Genomic DNA, 23,741 nt, shown 5'->3' with positions numbered 1-23,741 from the left:
GGTGGGAGGTCCCCAGGCCACTTCTGGCTCAGAACAAGGACTGAGGAGTGTGGGGCCCAACCTCAGGGTCTCCAGAGATACCAGATCCTGTGGCATTACTGTCCACACAGACCCCAGCCCCAGCCCCTTGGTTCTGCATCCCTCTTGCAGGAGTGGGCAGGAAGGAGTAAAGCCAAGCCCTGCCTCCCCCATGCCAGTCCCTAAAGCCAGCGACAGTGGGGAGCCAATGTCTTCAGAACACTCCCCCTTCCCCAGCTCGCTGGCTGACAGCTGGGCTTGAGAAGGGAGTGAGAGAGGCAGCCGAAGAAGGAGGTGGGAGAGAAGGGAGGGAGAAAGATGAGACAGGAGAGAGGAGAAACACACCGCCACCTACAAAACAAAGCTTTCCAGGACTTCAAGGACAAAGCCACAAATCTTAAGGGGAGATGTGAACCCCTCTCTCTGTCATCGAGAAGTCAGCGAACAGACAAATGAGAAGTGAGAAGAACATGAAAGATCTGGGCTTCCCCATCTGTAGGCTTGACTCAAGTATGCATGAGGAGCCTTGTGCAGGGTGGATGGGGCCTGGGATCTTCTTTTCACGAAGACACAAGTCTTTACAAAATCTGGCCACACAAAAAGCCTCCAAAGGAAGAACCAGACAGTGGATAACAAAGACCACATTCACCGGCCATAATGCGTGATTGACACAAATTTATAAAACAAATTAAAAATAATTTAAATATCACTCTGAAAGTTTAAAACAGATCCACTTCTGGATAAGTCCCTGTGCAAAAAAAGTTAGCACCTCTTTGGAACCAAGCCGGAATGGAAATGCTTCACAGCACAACTTGGGTGCTGCTACAGCGGCACTCTGAGGGAAATTCATAACCTTCAAAAGGCTTAAATGTGTTGAGTTAAAACAAGACACTGAAAAGCATTACTTGGTGTCCAACTCAAAAAAGCAGAAACTTGAAGGAAAAAAGGGAAGAGAGAGGAGGAGAAGGGAGAGGAGGGACTAGGTGGAGGAAAGAGGTAAATAGAAAGAATTTTCTAAGCAGAATCCCTGGGAGAGGGAGGGTCAAACCCCACCTTACCTCTCCACCCCAAACCCTCTGTCCCAGGGAGCTCTGCTCCTGATGCACCTTCCTCTGCACCCCCAACCCCTACATAGTCAGGTGTGGCCAGGTGTGGTCAGTAGTGACTTTGCCCCCAGGGGACAGCAAGCATTCTCTGAAGACATTTTCCATTATAACAACCAAGGGAAAGGGGTGCTATAACCATCCAGCCCCCGAGGTCCACAGGACGAGGTCAGACAGCCCTGCGTGAGGTGGCAATTACCTGGGGGGTTGCCTAGAGGAGCCTGCAGCCCCCAGGCTCCCTGTGTGGGGCTGGAAGGCAGGGACAGCCTCGTCGGTGTACAGGCCGCCATCCTGGCGGTGGTTCAGGCTCACCAGGTCGGTCATCACCACCAGGCCTGTTTCCTAAGCAACAGACAATGCCCAGAACCCAGGTGGGCAAGCGGACAGGACGGCCCCAATGGTTCCATCCATTTGGGGCTCCCAGCCCAACATCACCACTGCATTGTGGCTCTGGGGGAGTCAGGGCTCTGCTCTGGGCTTGGTGACCAGGCTGAAGGGATCATGGGACCCAGCGACTGTGCAGAGCAGAGCAGCAGGGAGTCCAGCACATCCACGACCCAGACAAAGAGCCACATATAGGACTCCGTTTACCGGAGACATCCAGAACAGGCAAATCCATAGAGACAAAAAGCATATTCGTGGTTGCCGGGGGCAGGGAGTGACCGCTCGTGGGGATGGAGTTTCCTCTTGAGGGGATGAAAATGTTCTGGAATTAGACAGAGGTGCTGCTTGCACAACATTGTAAGTGTCCTAAATGCCACCCAATTGCCCACTTTAAAATGGTTCATTTGGGGGCACATGGGTGGCTCAGTCATTAAGCGTCTGCCTTCAGCTCAGGTCACAATCCCAGGGTTCTGGGATCCAGCCCTGTCCTGGGATCGAGTCCTGCGTGGGACTCCCTGCTCAGCGGGGAAACTGCTTCTCCCTCCGCCCCTCCCCTCACTTGTGCACACATGTTTTCTCTCTCTCTCTCTCTCTCTCTTTTTATCTCTGTCTCAAATAAATAAAATCTTTAAAAAAAAATACTGAGAGCAACTCAATTGCTGGCCAGCTCTCCTTCGGGAACAGGGAATGTAAAGTCTGAGGCATCATCTGTTAATTCCAAAAGCTGCCAGCTTTCATCAAATGTGTGGCTGATACGCATCTCAATCCACATACAGACAGAGATGTGGAATGCACTTTCTAGCTACAGTAGCAAAATGTTAATTGTGGAATCTGGGTGGTGGGCATACAGGTGTTGTTAATTTGTTCAAACTTTTCTCTGAGTATCTTCCATAATAAAAACAGGAGAAAAAGGATGCATTTTAAATGATTGTAAAACTGGGATGAAAAGCAGCCACAATGGGCCGTGCATTCGAGTGGAGACGGCCAGCGGGCTCCCGGCATGATCAAGAATGATGTTTGCAACCCTTGGGGTCCCCAGCCCCTACAGCTCAGAAGGAGGAGGACGGATGTGAGCTACAAATGTTGGGGTAGGCACCTGTCTGCTCCCAGGGTGAAGGTTTTCCTTCCAGCAAAGCACCCTAAGGTCTTTGCTCCTTCCCAAGTTCAAGTTATCGGTCAACACTCATACTGTTTTGCACCCCGTCTGCTGTGCAAACTGGGAGGATCCATCTAGGAAAGTCAAACATTAGTGCTGCCCCAATAAAAATTTGGAAACACCACCCCTGACAATTTCTGTGTCCCTTCTGTGTTCCATAGTGAGAGGCACTTGGAAGGGGTGGTGGGTCTAAAACCACCTGTCCTTACAGCGAAGGCAGACCCGGAGTCCTTGGTGCTGCCCCAGGGCCATGGGAAGATGGAGGAGCGCCGGCGTCGTCGGGCCGCCAGTCCGGCCCACCAGAAAGACCCATCATCCCGGGATGCCCCGAAGGCATCAGAAACATCATACTCTTCCAAGTCCCGGAAGACCTACAGGCAAAGGGAGAGAGGGCCTGGTTGACTGGAGGTTTCTTGTCAACCCCAACCGGGTCTCGGGGGTCTGGCATGTTCCTATCTCAACCTCCTTCCACGAATATCACTCGGAGACCATCTTAGGTGTTGGGCACTGGTGTCACCGGCCCCTTCTAAAGACGGGCAGAGGGGCTGGAGAGGTAAAGCCTGGACGATGTTACATCGCAAGAATCTGATGAATTTAACCCCGAGATCTTTCAACTCACAAAGAATCCATCAGGGACTGGGCTCCCCAGTGAAAGAAAGAATCTAGACTCATCTGAGGCCCTTCACTTACTGGAAAGGGAGAACCCCCCCCACCCCGCTGTGGGGGTGCTAGACCCATGCTCGAGGGCCCCCACGCACCTGCACCGGAGTCAGCTGGAATCCAGACCTGAGCAGGTAGACGCTCTTGTCCACCACAGTGACACACACACAGCTGCCCCTCGCAGCCCTGACCCTCAGGTCCACAACCTCCCCAGGCTGGGTCTCGTTGGCCGAATACGTCAGTGAAACCTGGATCCAAACACAGCAGAGAAATCCAGAACTTGGCCAACCTCTCCACCTGCCAATGAGCGCTGGCCCTCACCAGCTCAGTGGGGACCATGGCCTTGCTGCCCAGGCAAGGACAAGGCCAGGTGGCAGAGTGCTAGGAACAAGGCAGGTGGAACTGGAACATTCTATGCAGAGGAGGGGAGAGGAGGGGAGAGGTGGGGGAGACAGGTGCTGGCTGAGGGCTTAGGGCAGCCATTCTCAAAGGATGCAGAGAGGTGGGGCAGAAGGCTGAGCCCATTGCTGGGGACTGGAGCAGTGTCCCTTAGGTTTGGAACCCAGTGGGGACAGAGAACAGTGGACCGCTTTCCCTTTGTGGGTTTAATGCAATCCCCCTCTGGGGGACTTTCCGAGAAGTAAAGATGCAACTTATGTCATAATTACTCCTGAAGGCAGGGCAGTCCTTGCAATCCCGCCTCGGACACCCTCTGGAATCCCAAAGGCAGCCATATGCAGCCCAACTGGGCACAGACACCCCCGGACAGCGCTTCCCTGTCCCCGCCCCCCCTGCTTCCCTGGCTAGTTCCCCATGCTCTACCCGGTTTTCAAAGAAGGTCTCAACGGCAAACTGGAGGCTGTCGGCAACCCCTTCTCCATTCTCCCTGACGTAGAAGACGAGCAGGCGGCCCAGGGGGACCATGCTGGGGCTCACGGCCAGCCGGAGGGAGGTCACACACACGTTGACCTCGGCTGCCACGGCAGCAGGAGGAGGCTCTAGGACCAGTCAAAGGTGGGGAGAGGCATGAGAATCCAGCAGCCCATGATGGGACCACCAATGCCCCAGGCTGCCCTGAAGGGGACATGGGGCACCGCAGGGGGAGGGGCTGGCCCCCGGGCGAGAGCTCCATGGATACTCACACCCCCATTACTTCACCTAGAAGGGAATGGAAACCTACAAGGATGGGGGCGGATAGGATTCCCGAAGCATCACGCCCGGTCACCAGTTCTCAGCCAGGGCCGTGCTGCCGCCCCAGGGGACACTTTGGGCTGTCACGATTTGGGAGTGCATCTAGTGGGCGGGGCCGGGTGCTACTCAGCCCCCTGCAGAGCGCAGGGAGAGTGATCCAGCTGAGCCCCGCTTATCCCTCCTTTCTGGGGTGACCTGCCCCTGTCTCAGTGGTTCAGAAGGAACGAGAAACTCCTGCCGGGGTCTGGGCTCACCTGTCTCAGAAAGGTGCATTACGCGAATGGGGGTCCTTGGGGCCGCACGCCGGCTTCTCTGCAGAGTGACGGGGGCGGGCTGCTGGCCCGAGAGCACGATGTTGCCCCGCGCAGCCACCTCGTAGTACAGGGTGAAGTTGCAGGGACACGTGGACTTCACGGGGAAATGCACTTCCTCTCCGACCTGGGGGAGACACGCAGCGTGGGGAGCCCTGCCTGGCACCCCACAGCCTGGGACAGATAGCTGCTCTGGGGCCACAGGAAGGCCAGGACATGGCTGGGGCAGGGGCTCTGGCCTCCGAGCCGAGAATGGGGCATCGTGGCAGTGGGCAGGGGCCGTGCCCCCGTGGCAGCCTTAGCCGTGGCTCTGCGACCAGGGCTGTAGAAGGACGGAGCATACCACCAGTGTGGAAGCTCTCGACGGGGTGGGGTGCAGCAAAGAAGTGAACCTGGCCCAAAGAGAGGTCTGGCCTTTGTCCCCCAACCCATCCCCTCACCCCCCAGAGGAGATCTCTAAGTCTCTGAAATGCCCTGCCTGGTAAGCATCTTTGTCTACCCAAGGCCTAAGGCCACACCAGATACTGATAATATAATTTATGAGAGCTGGGGCAGGGGTGCTACATCACATTGTATCAGTGTCACGTCTGGAGGGACTAGGACTGAGGTCGGCTATGCAGGTGGTGGTCACCCAGGGCTTTGCAACTGCCCATCCCTGCCCCCCAATAAAAACCCCAGACCCCGAGCATCCCTGCTCACAGATCTGCTAAGGATCTAGGGTCCAGAACACATAAAAAAACTCTCACAATGCAACAGTGAAAAGACAATTTCCTAAAACTTAAAATCAGCAGGGAAGCTGACAGTAGGATATGCAGGATCTCCCTGCAACTCTTCTAAAAACCTTAAATTATTCCAAAATTTAAAATAAAGAAAGTAGGGTAACAAATTAGAACATATTGAGCAATTTTTTTTTAAGTCCCTAAGTCAATAACATACCCTGAACCACTGCACAGCAACAAAAACAACCGTAGGGAGGAGGGACAGAAAGTTCTTTCTTTGTACAGAGGAACGCCGGCTAATAAACGCAGAAGGAAGGACAGAATTCAGAGCCGCCATCACGCAGCGCCTCTGGCGATAATGGACTATAGCAATGAATTGTCAGTGACGCTAAAGGCACAGCAGGGGGGTGGGAAGGAGTTTGCTGGGGCCTCAGGACATTGTGGCTCGGATCTCAGATGGTCACCCCGATTACTCAGCAGTCTCCCCCGCAAGGGGAAAGAGCAGGAGGAATCAGACCCGACCCAGGGGGAAAATCAGCTCCAGCAACGGTGGTGCGTTCTCAATCTGTGCCTCTTGCGGGGACCCCACGAGAGCAGCACAGATGTAGCCATTCTGCCTGATTCTAATGCAGAATGTGAGATCCTCTACAAGACCACGGGCCTGAATTCTTCACAAAAGTCACGGCAATGAAAAAGCAGAGGCAGGGACTGTTCCCGATCAAGAGCAACTATGGACACAGGAGAGCCCAACGCAACACGTCAATGGATCCTAAAATGCATGCACACACACGTGCACACATGCACACACATACACGGACACACACGCACGCACACGCACGCACACACACACGCTCATTCCCAGAGGCACATGCAAATAGTGGCACACTTACACATGTGTGCACAAGACTGTGTAGTCGTGCACGGGTGTTCACACGCAAGATATAAGTTACATCTTGGGGACATCTTCGAAAATGGGAATATTGCCTGTCAATTAAACCGCATCATGAGTTAACATAATTTTCTTAGATACGACAAGAGCCTTGAGATCATGCTGAAGAATGTCACTTTTAGGACATGTTATGCTCAAGTATTTCAGAGTGAAGCATCATGATATCTAACTTATTTTCCAATGTTGCAGCAAAAAAAAAAAAAAAAAAGTCTAAGGGAATAGATGGATGGCAGGTGGATGGGTAGGGGGCTGAGTGGGGGGAGGTGTGGATGGACGGACAGGTGGACGGCTGGGTGGGTGGGTAGGTGGACAAGTGAGTGGTGAGTGGGAGGATGGATGACAGAGGCAAAATGTTAATTCATAAATCTAGGTGAAAGGCATGTGGTTATACCATTTTTTATTATTTCTAAGTTTGTATATATCCACTTTATAAAAGGACACCTCAACAAAAGTCCCCTTGGGTTTCAGATGTCGGAAAAGAGAAAAAAAGCATCGCATCACAGTAATCCTGAAAGACTGGCTTGCGCTTCGGAGCTGAAGGAAGGGGAAACCAGAGCCCAGGCGGGACCCAGCAGGGCCACTCTTGTCTCAATGCCTTGCAGTTGTGCCCAGAGCCCCTCGGTGACAGTCGTGGGGGTGAGGGGGCCGGAGCCTGCTGACCCCACTCAGGCAGGACGAAGATGTCCCTCCGAGAGGAAAGTCTGAGTGGCCCAGCCAAGTCCCTGCCTAGCAGGAACTGCAGTCCTGGCACCTGGGGACAGGCTATTCCCCGCCCCCGCAGGACAGCCGCCAAGGTCAGCACCCCCACAACGCGCTGCTGCTTAAATAGTGTTACAACAAGAACAGCATGTCCAGCCCAGCCAGGCACAATCTCATCCGAGTTTCTCATTCTCATAACCCCTGCAGAGGACCATTAAGCCCCCAAAATGGGCAGCCTTGGTGCCATGATTCCTCTGAGCTGTATCCCAGCTGCCTCGGCTCCGGGCAGCGACTCTCGGAAAGGGAGCGCCAGAGGTCTACGGGGCTGGCGAGGCCTAGGAGCAAGGTCGAGAGGACTCTCAGCTAAGGGAGCTCAGAGGGTGCTTTATGACCCATCTACCCTCAAAGAGATGAGGGCGTAAACCAACCACCATTCGTCCATACCATACAACAGACAGACAGGGCAGAACCCTCTATGCATGTTGTTAAGTGAAAGCAGCAATGCTTTCATCAGAAAGCAGAAAGCTGTGTGCTGTATGGTTCCAACTAGAGCCACTCCCCTTATCCATGGTTTCGGTGACCCGCCATCCACGGGGGTCTGGAAGCAGATGCTCCTTCTGACATGTCATGGGAAGGTCAGGGACCGCCGAACGCCACGTCACAACGCCCTCCTTCATCCCCTGGTGTAGACCTTACACCACGGTGGGATCACAAGCAGGCTGGGCACAGTACAGTGTATTTTGGGAGACAGAAGCCACAGTCCTGTGACTCTTATTACAGTATATTATTACGGTGGTTCTGTTTTATCATGAATTATTGTTGGTAATCATCTCACTGTGCCTGATTTGTAAGTCAATCTGTGTTGTAGTCACGTATGTATAGGAAAGAACATACAGCTAGGGTTTGGTACTATGCGCCATATCGGGGAGCCACTGGGAATGTAGGGATGTATCCCCACGGATAAGGGGGAGATGACTGTCTACGTCGGATGGAAAACAGCTGTTCTGAGTTGCTGCCTGAGCATCTGATGGCCTGACCAGCTGCTCACACGCTGAGTCTGGACATTCGGATGAGGACCCGAGCTTGGGATTCTGGCCCCATCATTTTCCCCGCAATAACCACTTAGCACTGATGCCCAAAATGTTAGTGACCTCCTCCTCAGCCACCTATGAGACACAGGTGCTTTGCTGCCCTGCTGTCTGTCTCCTGCTCACTTGGGACCTGGGGCAAAGGCCTACCATCCCCCAACCCGCCGAGCTCGCTGCACACCCACCCACCCCACTCTGCGATCTGTATGTAAATCTCGTGACCTGACTTCCTATGTGCGTGTGTATCGAAACTGTGCCTCCAACCCAAACACAACCCCAGGGGGTTTCACTTCTCCCAACATGATATGACATTCTGGAAGAGGCAGAAAGATCAAGACCATGAAAAGACGGGAGGTTGCCAGGGGCTGGCGGGGAGGGAGGGATGAATGAACAGGTGGGGGGAGGGGGAGTCCAGAGGATTTTCAGGGCACTGAGTCCATTCTGTATGATACTATAATGCTGGATGCGTGTCATTCTACGTTTGTCCAAACCCACGGAACCTACAATGCCAGGAGAGGTTCCTAACGTGCCCTGCAGACTGCCGTGAATCCAGTGGACGTGTGGACACTGGCTCATTGATGGTAACAGGCGTGCCACCCCATAAGGCAAGCTGCTAATCTTCAGGGACAGCACCCCGAGGGCCAGGTTTATCACGGTAAACCCCGGGCCACAGCCTAAGTGTTCACCATAATGAAATGACGGGCGGGCATTCATCCCGAGGAATTCCACCCTTGCTGGAAGGAGGCGGGGCTTCGGCATCAGTCCCAGGACCCTGCTCACCCCCCCCCCCTTCCCGCTCTGGGGGCGGCAGGGCTGGGGGAGGACACACCTGCAAGCCTTACCTGCAGGGGGCGCGAAGGCGGCTGCAGCTGCAGGTAGCACTGGCTGGGGGAGTACCAACTGCTGAGAGACAAGTAGCTGGGCAGGTAGTGGGCCCCCACGGGCTTTCCATGGAGTGCCGTCACCTTGGTCTGAAGAAACAAGGGTACTTGGTCAAGGCCTGGGGGCTTGGTGGAGGAAGGGGGTCTTGGGGAATGCCTCTGCCTGCTCTGGCCTGCAGCAAGACCCTCTCATGTTCCCATTTGCCTTTGGGGACCCCCTCTCCCCAGTTCTCAGAGACTAGGGTCCAATGTGCTTTAATGTGCTGTTTCTCAGCTCCAGGAAGCAAGTGACCAAGACTGGTCCCAGGGTGTTGGGGTGGGGAGAGGGCGCTCAGGCAGACTCAGGTCACTCGTGAGGCCGCCAAGAGCCAGTTTCATCACGGGCATATTAGGAAGCCCTCCCCATCCCCTACCCCTTCTCTGACTTGCTGGTGGCCCTGGTGGCTTCTCAGAGGGGATAACAGGCCTGGAAAGGGACCACAGAGAAGGTAGACAGAAGGAGCAGCCTTGTGGGATAGCAGCCCCGGGGCTCTGGACCCTGATGCTCCCTGAGCTCAAGCCCTTCCCCTCCACCCCCACCCAACCCTCCACCCCGCTAAGCCCTGTGGTTACATGGCTCTTGTTCCCGTGGGCTTTGAGCCTGTTCCCTTCACGTGCTGCTGAAAGACTAGAGAGCAACATAGGGAGAGGACAGAAGTCGAAGATTTCTGTGGGATCAGGAATAAAGAAGTTGGTTCACTTTGTCTCTAGTTTCTAGGAGGTAGACTTTAAAGGCCCCGGGGTCTCCCAACTGACGAGAGCTGTGTTTTCTTAAAGGTTTTACTTACTTACTTGACAGGGCAGAAGCAGGGAGAGTAGAGGGAGAAGGAGAAACAGGCTCCCCACTAGCAGGGAACCTGACACAGGGCTTGATGCCAGAACTCTGGGATCATGACCTGAGCCAAAGGCAGACGCTTAACCCACTGAGGCACCCAGGGGCCCTTGCCTCACTCTCTTTGGTCCTAATTTGTCACTTCACTGTAATAAAACTGTGATTGCCAAAGACACAAATCTCCAGTGAAAAAATAAGCCTCGGGGATCCCATGTCCAGCGTGGTGACCATAGTTAACAATATCGTACTATATATTTGGAAAGTTGCAAAGAGTAGATCTCCAAATTTCTCACAAGGAGAAAAGAAAGTGTATAACGATGTGTGACATGGGCTGTGGAACACACCTACCGTGGTGACTGTTTCATGGCAGGAGGGAATATGGACGGACTCAGGCGTCCACCCGAAACCAACATATAGCGATGTGTCAGTTACACTCAGTTAAAAAGTAATTAGCGGCACCTGGGTGGCGCTGTCCGTTAAGCGTCCGAATTGATTTTGGCTCAGGTCGTGATCTCAAGGTCCTGGGATAGAGCCCCACATCAGCTTGTTCCTCTCCCTCTGCCCCTCCCCTCCACTCATGCTCTATCTCTAAAATAAATCAATACATCTTTTAAAAAACAAAGAAAGTAAAAATCATTAACAGTTTACCATTCGTTTTCTGTCTAAAAGAATTAAAGACCTTTTCCTAAGCAGTATTTAATAACATTAACCTTTCTATTAAAGTGCCATTTGGGGGAAAAGCTAATTTTTAGACATGTATCTATGAGACAGAAAATTATTCAGCTAATCCTGGTATTTGTAGTATTTTGGGGCTTTGCTGCAACTTAATTGCTAGGGGACTAATGGAAACAAAGGGGTGTCTTTTGATCACTGAACAAAAAAAAGCTGTAATTGTAGTAACGAATTTGTAGCCCATTGGAGAGCTGTAGCCTGGAGACCTCTGAATGTGCAACTTGGATGGTTAAAAGTCTGTAAGGACATGCCGCCCCACAGAGGACACAGTCACCCCAAGTGTCCTCGCCTCCCACCTACACATTTACTCCAGGCTGCCTCCCACCCCTTCCCTGCCACCCAGAGCCCGTGAGGCCGCCACAGAGCCAGGGCGGGAGGTACTGGGACACCATCTTCTAGCACTCCTGCTCCTCCCTCCCCTGACAATGCGACCTCCTGTTCTGCCCATTCTACCTTCACAGCTCCAGGCTTGGTGGCCTCTCTGTCATTGTGTCCTGTCCGCCTACCTGTGCTACTCCCAGGTACCCTCCCAGGATGGTTACCAGAGCAACCACTGGGTATTCAAAGTCAGATCACTCTGTCCCCCTGATGCTGCCTTCTGAGTAAATCCCAAGTACCCTGGTGAGGTCAGGGGCACCCTGCCAGCTCCCTCCTCCTCCAAAACTTCCCAAAGGACTCAGCCTGGCCTCTGGCTTCTGCATGCCATCCCACCCTCCCAGGAGCAGCCTGGATGACCCTCCAGGCTCAAGGTCAGGAGTCCACAGGATGAGATCCAGCCACCTTCAGCATGACAGAGCCAGGAGCACTCACCTGTCCTTGACCTCCCGTCTTGCCCTGGGATGGGCTGATTATCCATCCTCCAGACTCCCCTCAAAGGCTGTAAACTCCCTCAGGGCAACTGTAGGCCACAGGTCCACCAAGATGGTGCCCAAGCATGGACTGGGGAACGCACCAAGGCTGTGTCTAGTGGCTGAATGACACAGGTCCAAGCAACTCACCCACCTCCAGCCACACGTGTTGCGCTGACATGGGGATAAAGGGGATTTCAAACCCCACCAGACCTCCCCGGGACACAGATTCAACGGTGTAGATGTTGTCCTTTGGTGTCAGCTCTGCTCTGATTTGGACCGTCACCCCCTCGGCTGGGCTGCCATCTGGGTAGGACAGCTCCACCTGGAAGGGTCACCAAAGATTCAACACGGTCAAAGCAGCTCTGCTCCCCAAACTGATCTAATCCCCCAGCCAACTTCCCCTGAGAAGTCAAGCTGACACTAAAACTCACAGGGAATCGCACGGGTCCCCAGGTAACCAAAATAATCAAGCAAAAGAGGAACCAAGGGAACTCACATGTCCCAATTTTCTCCTTTTTTTTCCCTGAGATTTTATTTATTTATTTGAGAGAGAGACCACAAGTAGGCAGAGAAGCAGGCAGAGAGGGAGGGGGAAGCAGGCTCTTTGCTGAGCAGAGAGCCCGATGCGGGACTCGATCCCAGGACCCTGAGACCATGACCTGAGCCGAAGGCAGAGGCTTTACCCACTGAGCTACCCAGGCGCCTCCTTTTTTTAAATTGTATTTTTTTATTTTTTAAGATTTTATTTACTTATTTGACAGAGAGAGAGAGAGATCACAACTAGGCAGAGCGGCAGGCAGAGAGGGAGAAGCAAGCTGTCCACCGAGCAGGGAGCCTTATGTGGGGCTCCATCCCAGGACCCCGGGATCATGATCTGAGCTGAAGGCAGTCACTTAACTGACTGAGCCACCCAGGAGCCCCCGTGTCTCAATTTTCAAAACTCACTAGGAAGGTACAATAATCAAGACAACATGGTATTGGCATAGAAGAGACATAGTGATCAATGGGACAGAACCGAGATTCTAGACACAAACCCACACATCCATGGTAAATTGGTTTCCAACAGGGGTGCCGAGACCATCCAGTCTCCTCAACAAATTGGGCCGGGACGACTGGAAACCCACATGTGAAAGAATGAAAGTGAACCCCTACCTCACCCCATCTACAAAAGTTAAAAATGGATCATAGACCTAACATGAAGAACTAGAACTTTGAATCACTTAGAGATGGGTGGGCGGAGTGGGAGGACCATCACAACGTTGGACTTGGCAAATGAGTCACAAGGTAGAAGCCACCATGTGCTGGCTGCTAGCCCCGGGGCCACGTGGTGAAGTGGACCTCCTGGGCCACGTGATTTGGAATTAAATGAAGACCACCTGACACAGAATGGGTAAAGGCTATTTACTCGGAGCCTGCTGCAGGAAGACAGTCACAGCCAACACCGCTGGTGTTGGCTGAGGCTGAAAAGCAGGTGAAGTGGGAAAGCCTTAGAGCGAGAAAGAGGGAAGGCTTCAGGTGTGTCCCAGTTGGAGGCTACTGGTGTGGAGAAGCTGTAGACAGCTAACCAGAAGCAGGGAATCCCAGGCACTCGGTGAGGGGAGCATCTGGGGGCTCAGTATCCATCCGGGGTGTGGATTTATTTCTGCACTCTGAATTCTAGCCCACTGGTCTCCGTGTTCAAATCACAGTGTAGGAATCACCACGTGCTGGCCATTGGCCTGGGGCCACGCCGGGGTAGGAACAGCTCAGGCAATGCTACGAACGTTCCATGTGATGCTCAGACCTCGTTCAGACAGGCAGTTAAGGGAGTCAGAACAAGGGGTTCAAAGACTGGGATGGTGGGGTGCCTTGGGGGCTCAGTGGATGAAGCGTCTGCCTTTGGCTCAGGTCATGATCCCGGGTCTCTGGGATCGAGCCCCCAGTTGGGCTCTCCGCTCAGCGGGAAGCCTGCTTTTCCCTCTCCCTCAACTCCTCCCCTCTGCACATGTGCGTGCTCTCCCTCTCTCTCAAATAAATAAAACGTTTAAAGAAAAAAAGACAGGAATGGTGTGAAAGAAATATAGTCCGTGGGCCCCAAAGGACCCTATATTGGTCCCTCGCTTGTCTAGATACTTGGTGACAGAGTGACAGGGGCTTCTGCCTGCATGATCCCCACTTACAGTTCTGGTCTTTAATGCCGATGGTGGAGGATCTCCTGGCTGTATGTGAAATGCTCCCCTTCATTGATCTGACAGCCCAAGCCCTTTCTTCATGCACATTCTGACCCTGCTCTTTGGGCTTTAGCTTCTTTACGAGCCGGGACCCTCAAAGCCAGGGGCACACGGGTGTGTCTCTGTGTGCAGACAGGAGGGACTGGGATCCGGGCACAGAGAGGAAGGAGATCTCAGAACAGAGCAGGAGTAGCAGGACAAAGCATGAGGACAGACCACCAGACCAGTTGCCCTCTGTGGGTCATCCTGTGAGTGACCCACAGAGGGCAAAAGGGGCCAGAGATGCAGGCAGTGGGCAAGGCTGAGGTCAGGGGTGCCACCAGCTTCCCTCCCTCTGGGGTGACACTGGGCGCCAATGGCCTTGCCTCCGCAGGACACAAATGCCCAGTGCAACAGTTAGGATAAGGATCTTGGGTTTCTGGTCACCTAAAACCTAATGGTGTCTAAGCATGGCATGGTGGGTGGGTAGGACATGGGAGTCTATTCAGAATGTCACTTTCCCCCCGGGGATCTGAGTCAGTTGTCTCAGGGGCAGAAGATCTGCTTTGGGCGGGGAGCATTCTTTTGGATGCTAGTTCCTCCAGAAAAAAGGTCAACCCAAGTAAGAAAGGCACTGTCTTCGAGAAACTGACTTAATAAATGGCTATGCCAAGTCTTGGTCTGGAGAATATCCTTTCAGGCAGAGCAAAATGTCCAGAGTCCCTCACTCTGGGGTACCGGCTCTTGCCACTCTCTGCAATGCAGCCCTCGGACACCAAAAGCCAAAGTTACACAGTGTAATTAAAGGACCCCGTCTTCGGCGGTGTACCCACTGTGGACCCACTGTGTCTCCACAGAGGCTTCACCGTGGTCCTTGAGCGGAGCTGGGGGGCAGGCAGTGCAGAGCCCGCGTGCTCCAATGGCCCCCCACCGGGCGCTGTCCCCCAGTGCTTACCTTCCCCACGTAGGACAGGCCTGGCTTGAACTGTTTCCTGGTGTCCTTGGAGTAGCGGACGTCCACCAGCTGCCTCTGGACGGGGGTGGAGGCATCAAACGCTACCTGCTGGCTCCCGTCCACACTGGTCACTGTGGCCCAGATGCTGACGGTACCCCGGAAGTGTTCGGGGACATCGGCAGGGATCATGTCCTTCACACAGATGTCAAAGTCCTGGGAGCCGTGGATCTGGAGGCAGAAGCGCACACAATGTGCTCACTTGGGGTTGGAAGGGCTTCAAGGCACGAGTCTCAAAACCCCATGTGAAGCGCAGGACGTTCCAGCTGTGGGAGGGCTGCGGGGACACGCGGGGACACGGCCAACCTGCGTCGTGGGTCACTGCATCCCTGGCTGGAGATACAGCATGTTCCGGGGACTAAGATGTTGGCCCTCAGCAGGCAGCGGGGCAGGAATTTGAATCGTCACCCTCCCCACTTTGGCGCACTCACTCCACTCCCACTCCCAGGGCACAGAACGCCCCCATTTGACCCCTATCTCAGGACCCAGCCAGAGGCCTGGCAAACAAGCCCCTTCCAGAAACCGCTTTGGAGACCACTACTCAGTAAGCCAGAGAATCAAGGCAAGGGCCGCCGCCAGTGGAAGGGATGACAGGGTCCAGGGCTGGAGGCCACAGAGGCAGAGGACCTCTAGGCTCTACAGACACAGGACTGTGAAGTCATGCAGCCGCTTGGGAAAACAGTCTGGGAATTTCTCAAATGGCTAAACTCAGTTACCCCTAAACAGACCATGGCAGGACCATATAGAAAAATGGCCAACCCATGATCAACGAGCCGCAAAGGAAATCTGACCCCGAGGTCCAGCAGCTAGTAGGAAGTCAGCCCCATAACAACCAAACCCAAATGGCTAGAACTGGGTTAATAATAGACAGTTTCTCTGATTTTCGTCCCTACTTCTTTTTCTTTTCTTTTTAAGATTTAAGTCTTCGTTATGCCCAACGTGGGGTTCCACCTCACGAGCCCAAAATCAAGAGTCGCTTACTCTATTGACTGAGCCAGCCAGGCACCGCTTTTTATTTTATTTTATTAAAGATTTATTTATTTATTTCAGAAAGACAGAGAGAGAGCATGTGCACACTAGCAGGAGGAACAGAGGGAGAGAGAGAGAGCCTCTCAAGCAGACTCTGGGCTGAGTGCAGAGCCTGATGCGGGGCTCAATCCCATGACCACAAGATCCCAACTTGAGTCAAAACCAAGAGTCAAGCGACGCCTGGGTGGCTCAGTTGGTTGGACGACTGCCTTCGGCTCAGGTTATGATCCCGGAATCCCGGGATGGAGTCCCACATCAGGCTCCCAGCTCCATGGGGAGTCTGTTTCGCTCTCTGACCTTCTCCTCGCTCATGCTCTCTCTCACTGTCTCTCTCTCAAGTAAATAAATAAAATCTTAAAAAAAAAAAAAAAAAAAAACAAGAGTCAGATGCCCAACCGACTGTGCCACCCAGGTACCCCTAGGCACCCCTTTTTAAGAAAAAAAAAAAATTTTAAGTAAACTCTACCTCCAAGGTGGGGCTCCTCACCTTTGTGGTCCTGAGGACGGGGCGCCCCACCTCCTGGCTGTAGTACCCCACGCCATTTACAGTCATATTGATCATTAAGGTCCCTGAGACAGGTTTTCCAAAGGTATACCTGGAACAAAACAAAGGGGGTTAATTTCACACGGGAGCAGCAGGGGATGGAAGGGGCCAGTCTCAGGAAGGCCAAGCCCCTGAGGGATGTGACCAGCTGATCTCAGAATACTTCCCCCATCCTACATGCTGAGCTTACAGCCCTTCCCACAGCCCAGAGTTAGCACAGACAGACCAGCATCGGCACCTGCAATCCTCTGCACTGGAACTTGTAATTGACAGAAAAAGAGACCAAGGGTCAGAGAGGAACTCTGGACCCAAGAGCAGGAGGGTATGTGAGACCACCACTGGGCCTGGCACTTGTTGAAGCAGGACAGCAGAGGATTGAACAACTGTGGGCATCAGGGAAGCCTGGGCCTAAGTGCTCTGGTGAATTCAACTTCGAATCAGGGATCATACTGCTTGGTTTCGTCACCCAGAGAATGGAAATAAAATTACCCTTTCAGAGGTGCCAGTAAGACTTAAATGTATGTTTGTCAAGCCTTGGGCAGAGGAGACACCTGCTTACAGGGGCCCAGGAGCAAGACGGCAGATCACAGTGAATAAAAAAATAACACCAGCCGTTTTGATAATATTTTCTAGACTATAGAAAAGGTGTGTGGATTTTTTTTTTTTTTTAATTTGAGTATAGTTGACAACATCCTTGGATTTTAAAACACACGTGGCAGGGGCACCTGGATGGCTCGGTCATAGAGTGGGGCACTCTTGATCTCAGGCCCACGTTAGGGGTACAGATTACTTAAAAGAAGAAAAAAAACAAAAAAGAAACCCACACAGCTGGAGGAGCAGAGGGCAAGTGAACGGCCTCAACCACAAGCTCCAGGTGAGAGAGCTGAGCGGGAACACAGGCCTTGGAGCACTCTCCCTGGGGGACCCCAGAAAGGGACAGTGTCTCTGGACGCCCTCTGGTCAACCCTCACTTTGGAGCTGGTGATAAGCCTGGTCATGAGACAGGCAACCCCTTCAAGAAATCCCTTGCGGGTCACCCCATTCCCTGTGGGGGGTGTTTGCAAGGAAGAGGGTGACACAGGAAGGGGAGCGAGACGGGTGTCCCCCCCCACCCAGGGGGAAAACAATGTGGGAAGAGGGGGATATCCCACCAAGGGGATGAGTCCGAGGGAGGAAGCGCAGGCCCATGGGGGAGGGCGTGCCCCAGGAGGGTGTGTCCGGGGAGGGGCGTGTCCGCAAGGGGAGGGGCGTGTCCGCAAGGGGCGGGGCTCGCCCATGCTGACCACTTTTTTCTCACCTGGCCTGCACAGTGCCCTTCTCACAAGCGTCCAGGTCCCGGATATACTGGGGCGGGTCAATAAGGAGCTCAAATTTCGGCAGCGCTGAAAGGAGAGAGGGAAGAGGTGGGAGAGGCAACTTGCACCGCTGGGGTGGCCTCAGAAGGTCTTGTCGCTGTGGCAGGGATACCAGCAAGGCCGCAGCCCAGGGCCACCCGGAGGCAACACCACAGGAATCCACAACCCCATCCTTCGTTGATCGCGGGCAGCTTTCTGGGGATTTTGCTGGCCCACAATTATTTCCTATTTGGAGGGGGAGGAAGCACACTCTTTTTCTCCCCAGAGTCCCACATTTCATCACTTTTAGGCCACGCGCTCTGAGTGCAGGCCGGCCCAGAGGTGCTCAGCCCTGGGAACGTCCAGCCATCTGACCATGCCGGGCAGCTTGGGGAGGAGGGATGGACACCGACACCCAGAAGCTGCACGGAAACGCGAAGAAGCCGGTCCTTCGAGTTTGCAACGCAAGGCCATAAATTCCCTTCCTTTTACTTCCAGAGTTTGCACTGGGCTTGTCACTTGCGACCAACATCCCTGTCCTCTACAGCCTTTCCTCCTCTGGTCCGTTTGCTCCCCAGCTTCTGTTACTTGAGCTATTTCCTAAATGCCTCTCAACTTCTCAGCTCCCCCATCTGTGCACAGGGTTGGGATGAGGTTGAAAGAAATGGACTTAAAAAGGAAGGGAAGGGGGCGCCTGGGTGGCTCTGTCAGTTAAGTGTCTGCCTTCGGTTCAGGCCATGATCCTGGGGTCCTAGGATCAAGCCCCGCATTGGGCTCCCTGCTCAGCAGGAAGCCTGCTTCTCCCTCTCCCTCTACCGGCTGCTCTCCTCCTTGTGCACACTCTCTGTCAAATAAATAAATAAAATCTTTAAAAAAAAAAAAAACAATAAAAATAATAAAAAGGAAGGGAATTCTGACCCAGGCTATGACCCGGATGAACCTGGAGGACATCATCCTGAGTGAAATACACCAGACGCAAAAGGACAAACACTGTACAGTCCCACTTCCACGAAGCACCTGGCCGAGTCAGAGTCCTAGAAACAGGAAGTAGGCCAGCAGGCTGGCCCAGGGCTGGGGAGGGGGCAGGGAGTTGGAGTTTAGTGGGGACTGAGTTTCAGTCTAGGAAGATGCAAAAATTCTGGAAATGGGCGATGGTGTGTCTACCCAACAACCCAAAAGCCCTTAATGCTGCACAACTGTAGACTTACAAATAGCAAAGCTGGCCAAATTTGTTATGTGTGTTTTATGACAATTCTCATAAAAGAGAAACAACGAAGTGTCCAGCGAATGGGGCTGCCGCCGACCTCTCCCATCATCAAGTGTCGTCGCCGGGTCTGTGGTCTCGCCCAGAGGTGAACCCCTAAGAGTCTCTGGCTTACCATACTTCTGAACTTCGAAGGACTTGTTGTACACGTGGCCTTGCATTTCGACAAAAATGAACCACTCTCCCAGCACCGGCTGGTCAGACAGGGGGAAGGTCATGTTGGCCACACCTGTGTGCAGAGAGATGGCCGTTCATCCTGGGGCAAGAGCGTGTGCGGAGAGTCAGCCAGGCCTGATCCTACTCCTTGGCTGTGGGCTGCCCTGTGCATCCCAGGACACTGAGCCCACACCCACTCGATGCCTCTAGCTCCTCCCCCACAAGTCATGGCAACCCCAAATATTCCCATATAATGCTGGGACCTCGGGGCAGAACCCTAACGGCTGCCCAAATCCAGCACAGATCCCGAACAGGCTTCGAGACAAAACACCACTCTCCCTGCCGTTGGGCACCAGGAAATGCACCAGTCTCAGGCAGAGAGAGGAGGAAGCCTTGGCTTTGGGTCCATTCGTCAGAACCCCGCAGGAACTGTTTTCATGCTGGGAGAAGAGTTGGGGATCTGTCAGTCCCGAGTGGGACTTGCTGTGCCTGTCCCCAACAGGGACATCGTGCGAGCAGCTCAGCAGGACTCCGGAGAACACCCAGAGACTACAACAGTCCCCACCGCTTCTCTCCGTCACTAAGGAATTGGAAAACATGCTGGCCAACTGTCTCTTCCCTCACATATTCAGAGCCTTTGATGGTCAGAAGAGGTTTGGGAGGGGGCTGTCACCAACATACATTTTCTATGGGGCCTCATTAGCCCGTGGCTAACATTACCAGACACCACCCACCCCCAGCCCGGGAGCAAAATCGCACCAGTTGAGAACCTCTGGTCCACACATATTCCAAGTTTTTTAAATGGGGGACTGCTCATTCCCTTCCTCTGTGTTCTGAAGATCAAGTCCATGCACCTCCCTGGAGCCTGAGAGGCCCTCGGGTCTCACTGTTGCTTCTCGTATCAGCATTCCTGACACGTGGGGCCTCCTTCCTGAGCCCAGCCTGACTCTCCCTGCCATCCACTGGGCCTCCTGCATGCTGGGCCTTTCTCTAGAACACGTTCCCTGGCCCCTCACTTGGCCCCGCTAATGTCTGCTCCTTCTCCACTTCGTTGCTGGAAAGGCCTTTTCCTCCAGGCAGCCTTCTAGGATTGCCTCTGCTGTCCCAGGCTGGGCAAGAACTCCATTTTGCCCTCTCTGAGTCTGTACTTCTCCTTCCTAGCTCTCATCACGGCAGATGTTATCATGTGGTTTAAAGTCTGTTTCCCACACTGGGCGGAAAGTTCCCCCTTTGTCAGCATCTACTTCGGTGCCCAGGAGATAGGAGTTAGTGAGAGGGAGGGAAAGGGGCCGATGGGGAGGGTGGAGAAGGGGAAAGCAGGCTGAGTGCCCGGCAAGAATGTGGGATGCATCGCCAAGAGAGTCAGAGTACTGTCCTTGGCTCCACCAGAGGCCCCGCAGCCCCGGGCTCAGAACTCCAGGAAGGACAGTCACGCACGCAAGCCCTGTCCCTGCTTGTCAGCCCCACCTGAGCATCTCAGAACCAGAAAGAGGGTTCAAGGCCGGGCCAGGGGACCCGGAAGTGTGACATCGCACAAACCCGCATGATCCACCTGCCTCCTAGTGGCCCTGAACTCACAGAGACACTCAGGGTCCAGGAGCCCCCAAGGGGGTGATGGGGCAGAAGATCTTCAGTGGGAGGAAGATGACGGGGGTGCCGGCAAACAAAACCCGATGTTCCCCAAAAGGCCTCCTGTTATACACAGGAGCCTCAGCCGGACGCCGGGACTAGAGAACCCTGGGTGGGGTGTGATGCTGTAGGGAAGGGGTGCATCCGGAGCACATTCTAGTCTCCTGGAAGCTTTACTGTGTCTGCCACCCAAAGGTGCAGCCCCCAAAACTGCAAAAGGAGAAAGGGGAGGGGCTGGGAAGAGGCTTACCACAGCAGAATGGCTCCAAGTGTCTCCACTCCATCATCCTCGAGCCCCTGGGGTCCTGCAGGGGACGAACCCCCATAGTCAACTCAGGCCACCCAGTATATGCCCGGCACATGTGTGCACGCTCCGAGCCCTCTCTCTACGGTGGGACAAGCGTGGAGGGCATGCCCCCCCAGATGAGCCATGTACACGGGAGCAAATGAGAGCTGGGGCACAGAAGGGACTGGTCTGAGGACATGGGGACAAAAGGGGCCAGATCTGCTCCTCCTTTAGGGAGCTGTGTGCAAATCTACAGAGATAGACGGACATGCACTTAGCCTGTCCCAGGGTAATGCACCCAGTCCCAGGGCCTGGGATGCACCTAGTCCAAGCCTCGTGAGGGGCTGGGACAGGCACAGGCTACCTTGGCAGCAGACGGTGGGGGAAGACCGAGAGCAGGCAAACGGGCCCCTGAGTCAGAGCAGAGGGGGTTACAGGCCACTTACCAGAATGTATGCTTCCAGCTGCAACACAGACAGACAGGCAGTGAGCACGGCCCCCTGCGGGTCCCCAGCCCTGCGAGCACACGCCACCCGCCCACCACCAGTGCTCTAGCCTCCCTCTGTCCCACAGACCTCCCCCTGGTCCCCCAGGGGACTCAGAGCCACAGGCCAAAACCCAGACCAGAGGTCAAAACTGGAAGGAATGAGATTAGCAGGAGACTGGGTGCGGGAAGGAAGACCAGTTGGTGGCAGTGCCCCAGGCCAGGTGGCCCCGGGCAGGTGTGTTCCAGGCCCAGGGTTTCCCAGGGTTTGAGAAGCCGATCTCACCTTCTGGCTGACGGGCCTCAGGTTCGGAGTGACAGTGAAGATGCTTATGAGCACTGCAAAGGAAGGAGACAATCGCACGGCAGCCCCGGCCACGGCTGGCCCTCCCCCCTCCACTCCCGCGCGAGCAGCCCACCTCGGTGTCGCGGCTTGTACACCGGCTTGTCGGTCTGGATGAACACAGAGGCACCCCGGCTGTCCACCGTCACGGAGGTCTGGTTGTGGAAGAGGGGGCGCTCCTCCGCCCACCCGCTGCGGCCCCACACCTGCAGGAGGGCCTGGCCCCGGAGGCCCGTGGGCACCTGCAGGCAGACCACAGAGCCTTGCGAGCGACAGAGTGTTTCTCAACGTTGGCACCGATGGACACTTAGGACCGGATCATTCTTTGCAGTGGGGCCACCCCCTCATTGCATCGTGTTGAGCGGCATTCCTGGCCTCCACCCACCAGATGCCGGTAGGACCCCCCCACCACCACCAAATGTCTCCAGCCACTGCCAGTGTTCCCTGAGGGGCCAGAATGCCCCCTTACCCAAGCTGAGAACTGCTCATCGGGAGCTATTCTAAGAGTTAAGGATCCCAAGACCTTTCTTGGAGTCTCTCATCTAGTCTGAAGACCCCCCGGCTCCCTCTCCTAGAATTATACAGCCCTTCCTGGGTCTGGTCTGCAAATCCACGGCACTGATCCCGGAAAGAGTGCTTCCGACGTGCAGCCGCCAGGGATCCGGCGTAATCTTAACCCCTGTCCAGCGCGGCGCTGCTTTCTGATTCGCAAGCAAGCCAACCTGCTCCAAGGGCAGCTCTAGGGGACTTACCAAGGGCTTCCCAACTACGGACAGCTGGGACTGGCTCTCTCCTGGTCATGGGGCCTGTCCTGAGCACTGTGGGGTGCTCAGCACCCACGAGGTGCCCTCCCCAGTTGTGACAACCAAACAGGTCTTCAGACACTGCCTGATGTCCTAGGGCTGCGGTCTGGGGAGAAGGCAAACCTCTCCACCAGGTGAGAGCTGCTGCCTTAGAGAAAAGGTTCTCCCATCATCGATAAGGCAGGAAAGCCTCTGTCCCACAGCTCTCAGGCACTAGGGACACCCTGCAGGGGAGAGGAACCGCTTCTGGGACTTTGTACGGATCACTGGGGGAGGACATGCTGTCATTCAGGATGACTCTCCGTGTCGCCCATTCATTCCAGGACTCCTTGGAGTGTCTGAGAAAAGTTAAGGAACAGCTAACTCAGAAAACGCCTACAATTTCAGGGCTGGTGAGCCCCTTGAAATCCAAGGACTCCAGTTTAAAAACCCACATCAGAGAATTGTCTATGATGTGGTTTGGTTCATAAAATAATTTTAAAGTAGTAATATTCAATGCCGGTGAAGCTGTGGGAAATTGGGTCTCTACCATGTCACAGGTGGTGCTGTGAAGGGGCACTGCTGTGTCTTCAAAGACAAAGCAGGACCAAGGAAGAGGCTTGGTTCCTAACCTGGTCAATCTTCTTTTGTGGTGTTCAGTCTAAGGCAAGCTTTCAGAATGCTAAGACATCTTTGGGGTGCCTGGATGGCTCAATCGGTGAAGCGTCTGCCACTGGCTCAGGTCATGATCTTGGAGTCCCAGGATCGAGCCCCACAACAGGCTCTCCCTCTTTCCCCCCACCCCCACTCAGGCATGCACGCACTCTCTCCCACTCTCTCAAACAGATAGATAAAATCTTCAGCAAAAGAGAATGCTAAGTCATCTTTATGCATAGAGATGCTAGCGATGTTTGGATTACGTTATCAAAACCCTGAAAACAATCTTTGAAAAAATCTAAGCATGTACGAGGTGGAAAGGGTTAGTAAACTAGTACATAAAAGAGACGAAATGGGCTGTGGTTAACAATAGAAGGCAAATGACAATTATAGAGATTTCAACACATGGAAGCATGTTT

At 54.1% G+C, this 23,741-nt stretch overlaps 1 protein-coding gene across 11 annotated transcripts in view; it reads right to left on the bottom strand.

Moving 5' to 3' along the window:
- CPAMD8 (C3 and PZP like alpha-2-macroglobulin domain containing 8) overlaps nt 1-23,741 on the bottom strand; it is a 69,471-nt gene that overhangs the window by 39,539 nt on the left and 6,191 nt on the right. For all 11 annotated transcript variants that reach the window (XR_006607357.1, XR_006607358.1, XM_004761062.3 and 8 more), the window contains exons 4-18: nt 21,960-22,125; nt 21,827-21,879; nt 21,503-21,520; nt 21,021-21,075; nt 19,101-19,214; nt 17,685-17,769; nt 16,331-16,439; nt 14,758-14,985; nt 11,765-11,935; nt 9,121-9,249; nt 4,767-4,950; nt 4,144-4,319; nt 3,420-3,569; nt 2,871-3,032; nt 1,321-1,463 (exon numbers count right to left, since the gene is read on the bottom strand). Coding sequence is in view for 9 of the 11 variants with exons in the window: in XM_004761062.3 (XP_004761119.1) it covers nt 1,321-1,463; nt 2,871-3,032; nt 3,420-3,569; nt 4,144-4,319; nt 4,767-4,950; nt 9,121-9,249; nt 11,765-11,935; nt 14,758-14,985; nt 16,331-16,439; nt 17,685-17,769; nt 19,101-19,214; nt 21,021-21,075; nt 21,503-21,520; nt 21,827-21,879; nt 21,960-22,125 (1,943 nt within the window). In the remaining 2 variants the exon portion in view is untranslated. The remainder of the gene's footprint in view (nt 1-1,320; nt 1,464-2,870; nt 3,033-3,419; nt 3,570-4,143; nt 4,320-4,766; nt 4,951-9,120; nt 9,250-11,764; nt 11,936-14,757; nt 14,986-16,330; nt 16,440-17,684; nt 17,770-19,100; nt 19,215-21,020; nt 21,076-21,502; nt 21,521-21,826; nt 21,880-21,959; nt 22,126-23,741) is intronic.

The sequence above is a fragment of the Mustela putorius genome, unplaced genomic scaffold, assembly GCF_011764305.1.
Source record: "Mustela putorius furo isolate JIRA1106 unplaced genomic scaffold, ASM1176430v1.1 tig00000095_pilon_pilon_pilon, whole genome shotgun sequence".
NCBI lineage: Eukaryota > Metazoa > Chordata > Mammalia > Carnivora > Mustelidae > Mustela > Mustela putorius.
Note: the sequence above shows the minus strand (reverse complement) of the source record. Positions and strands in the feature narration are given on the sequence as shown.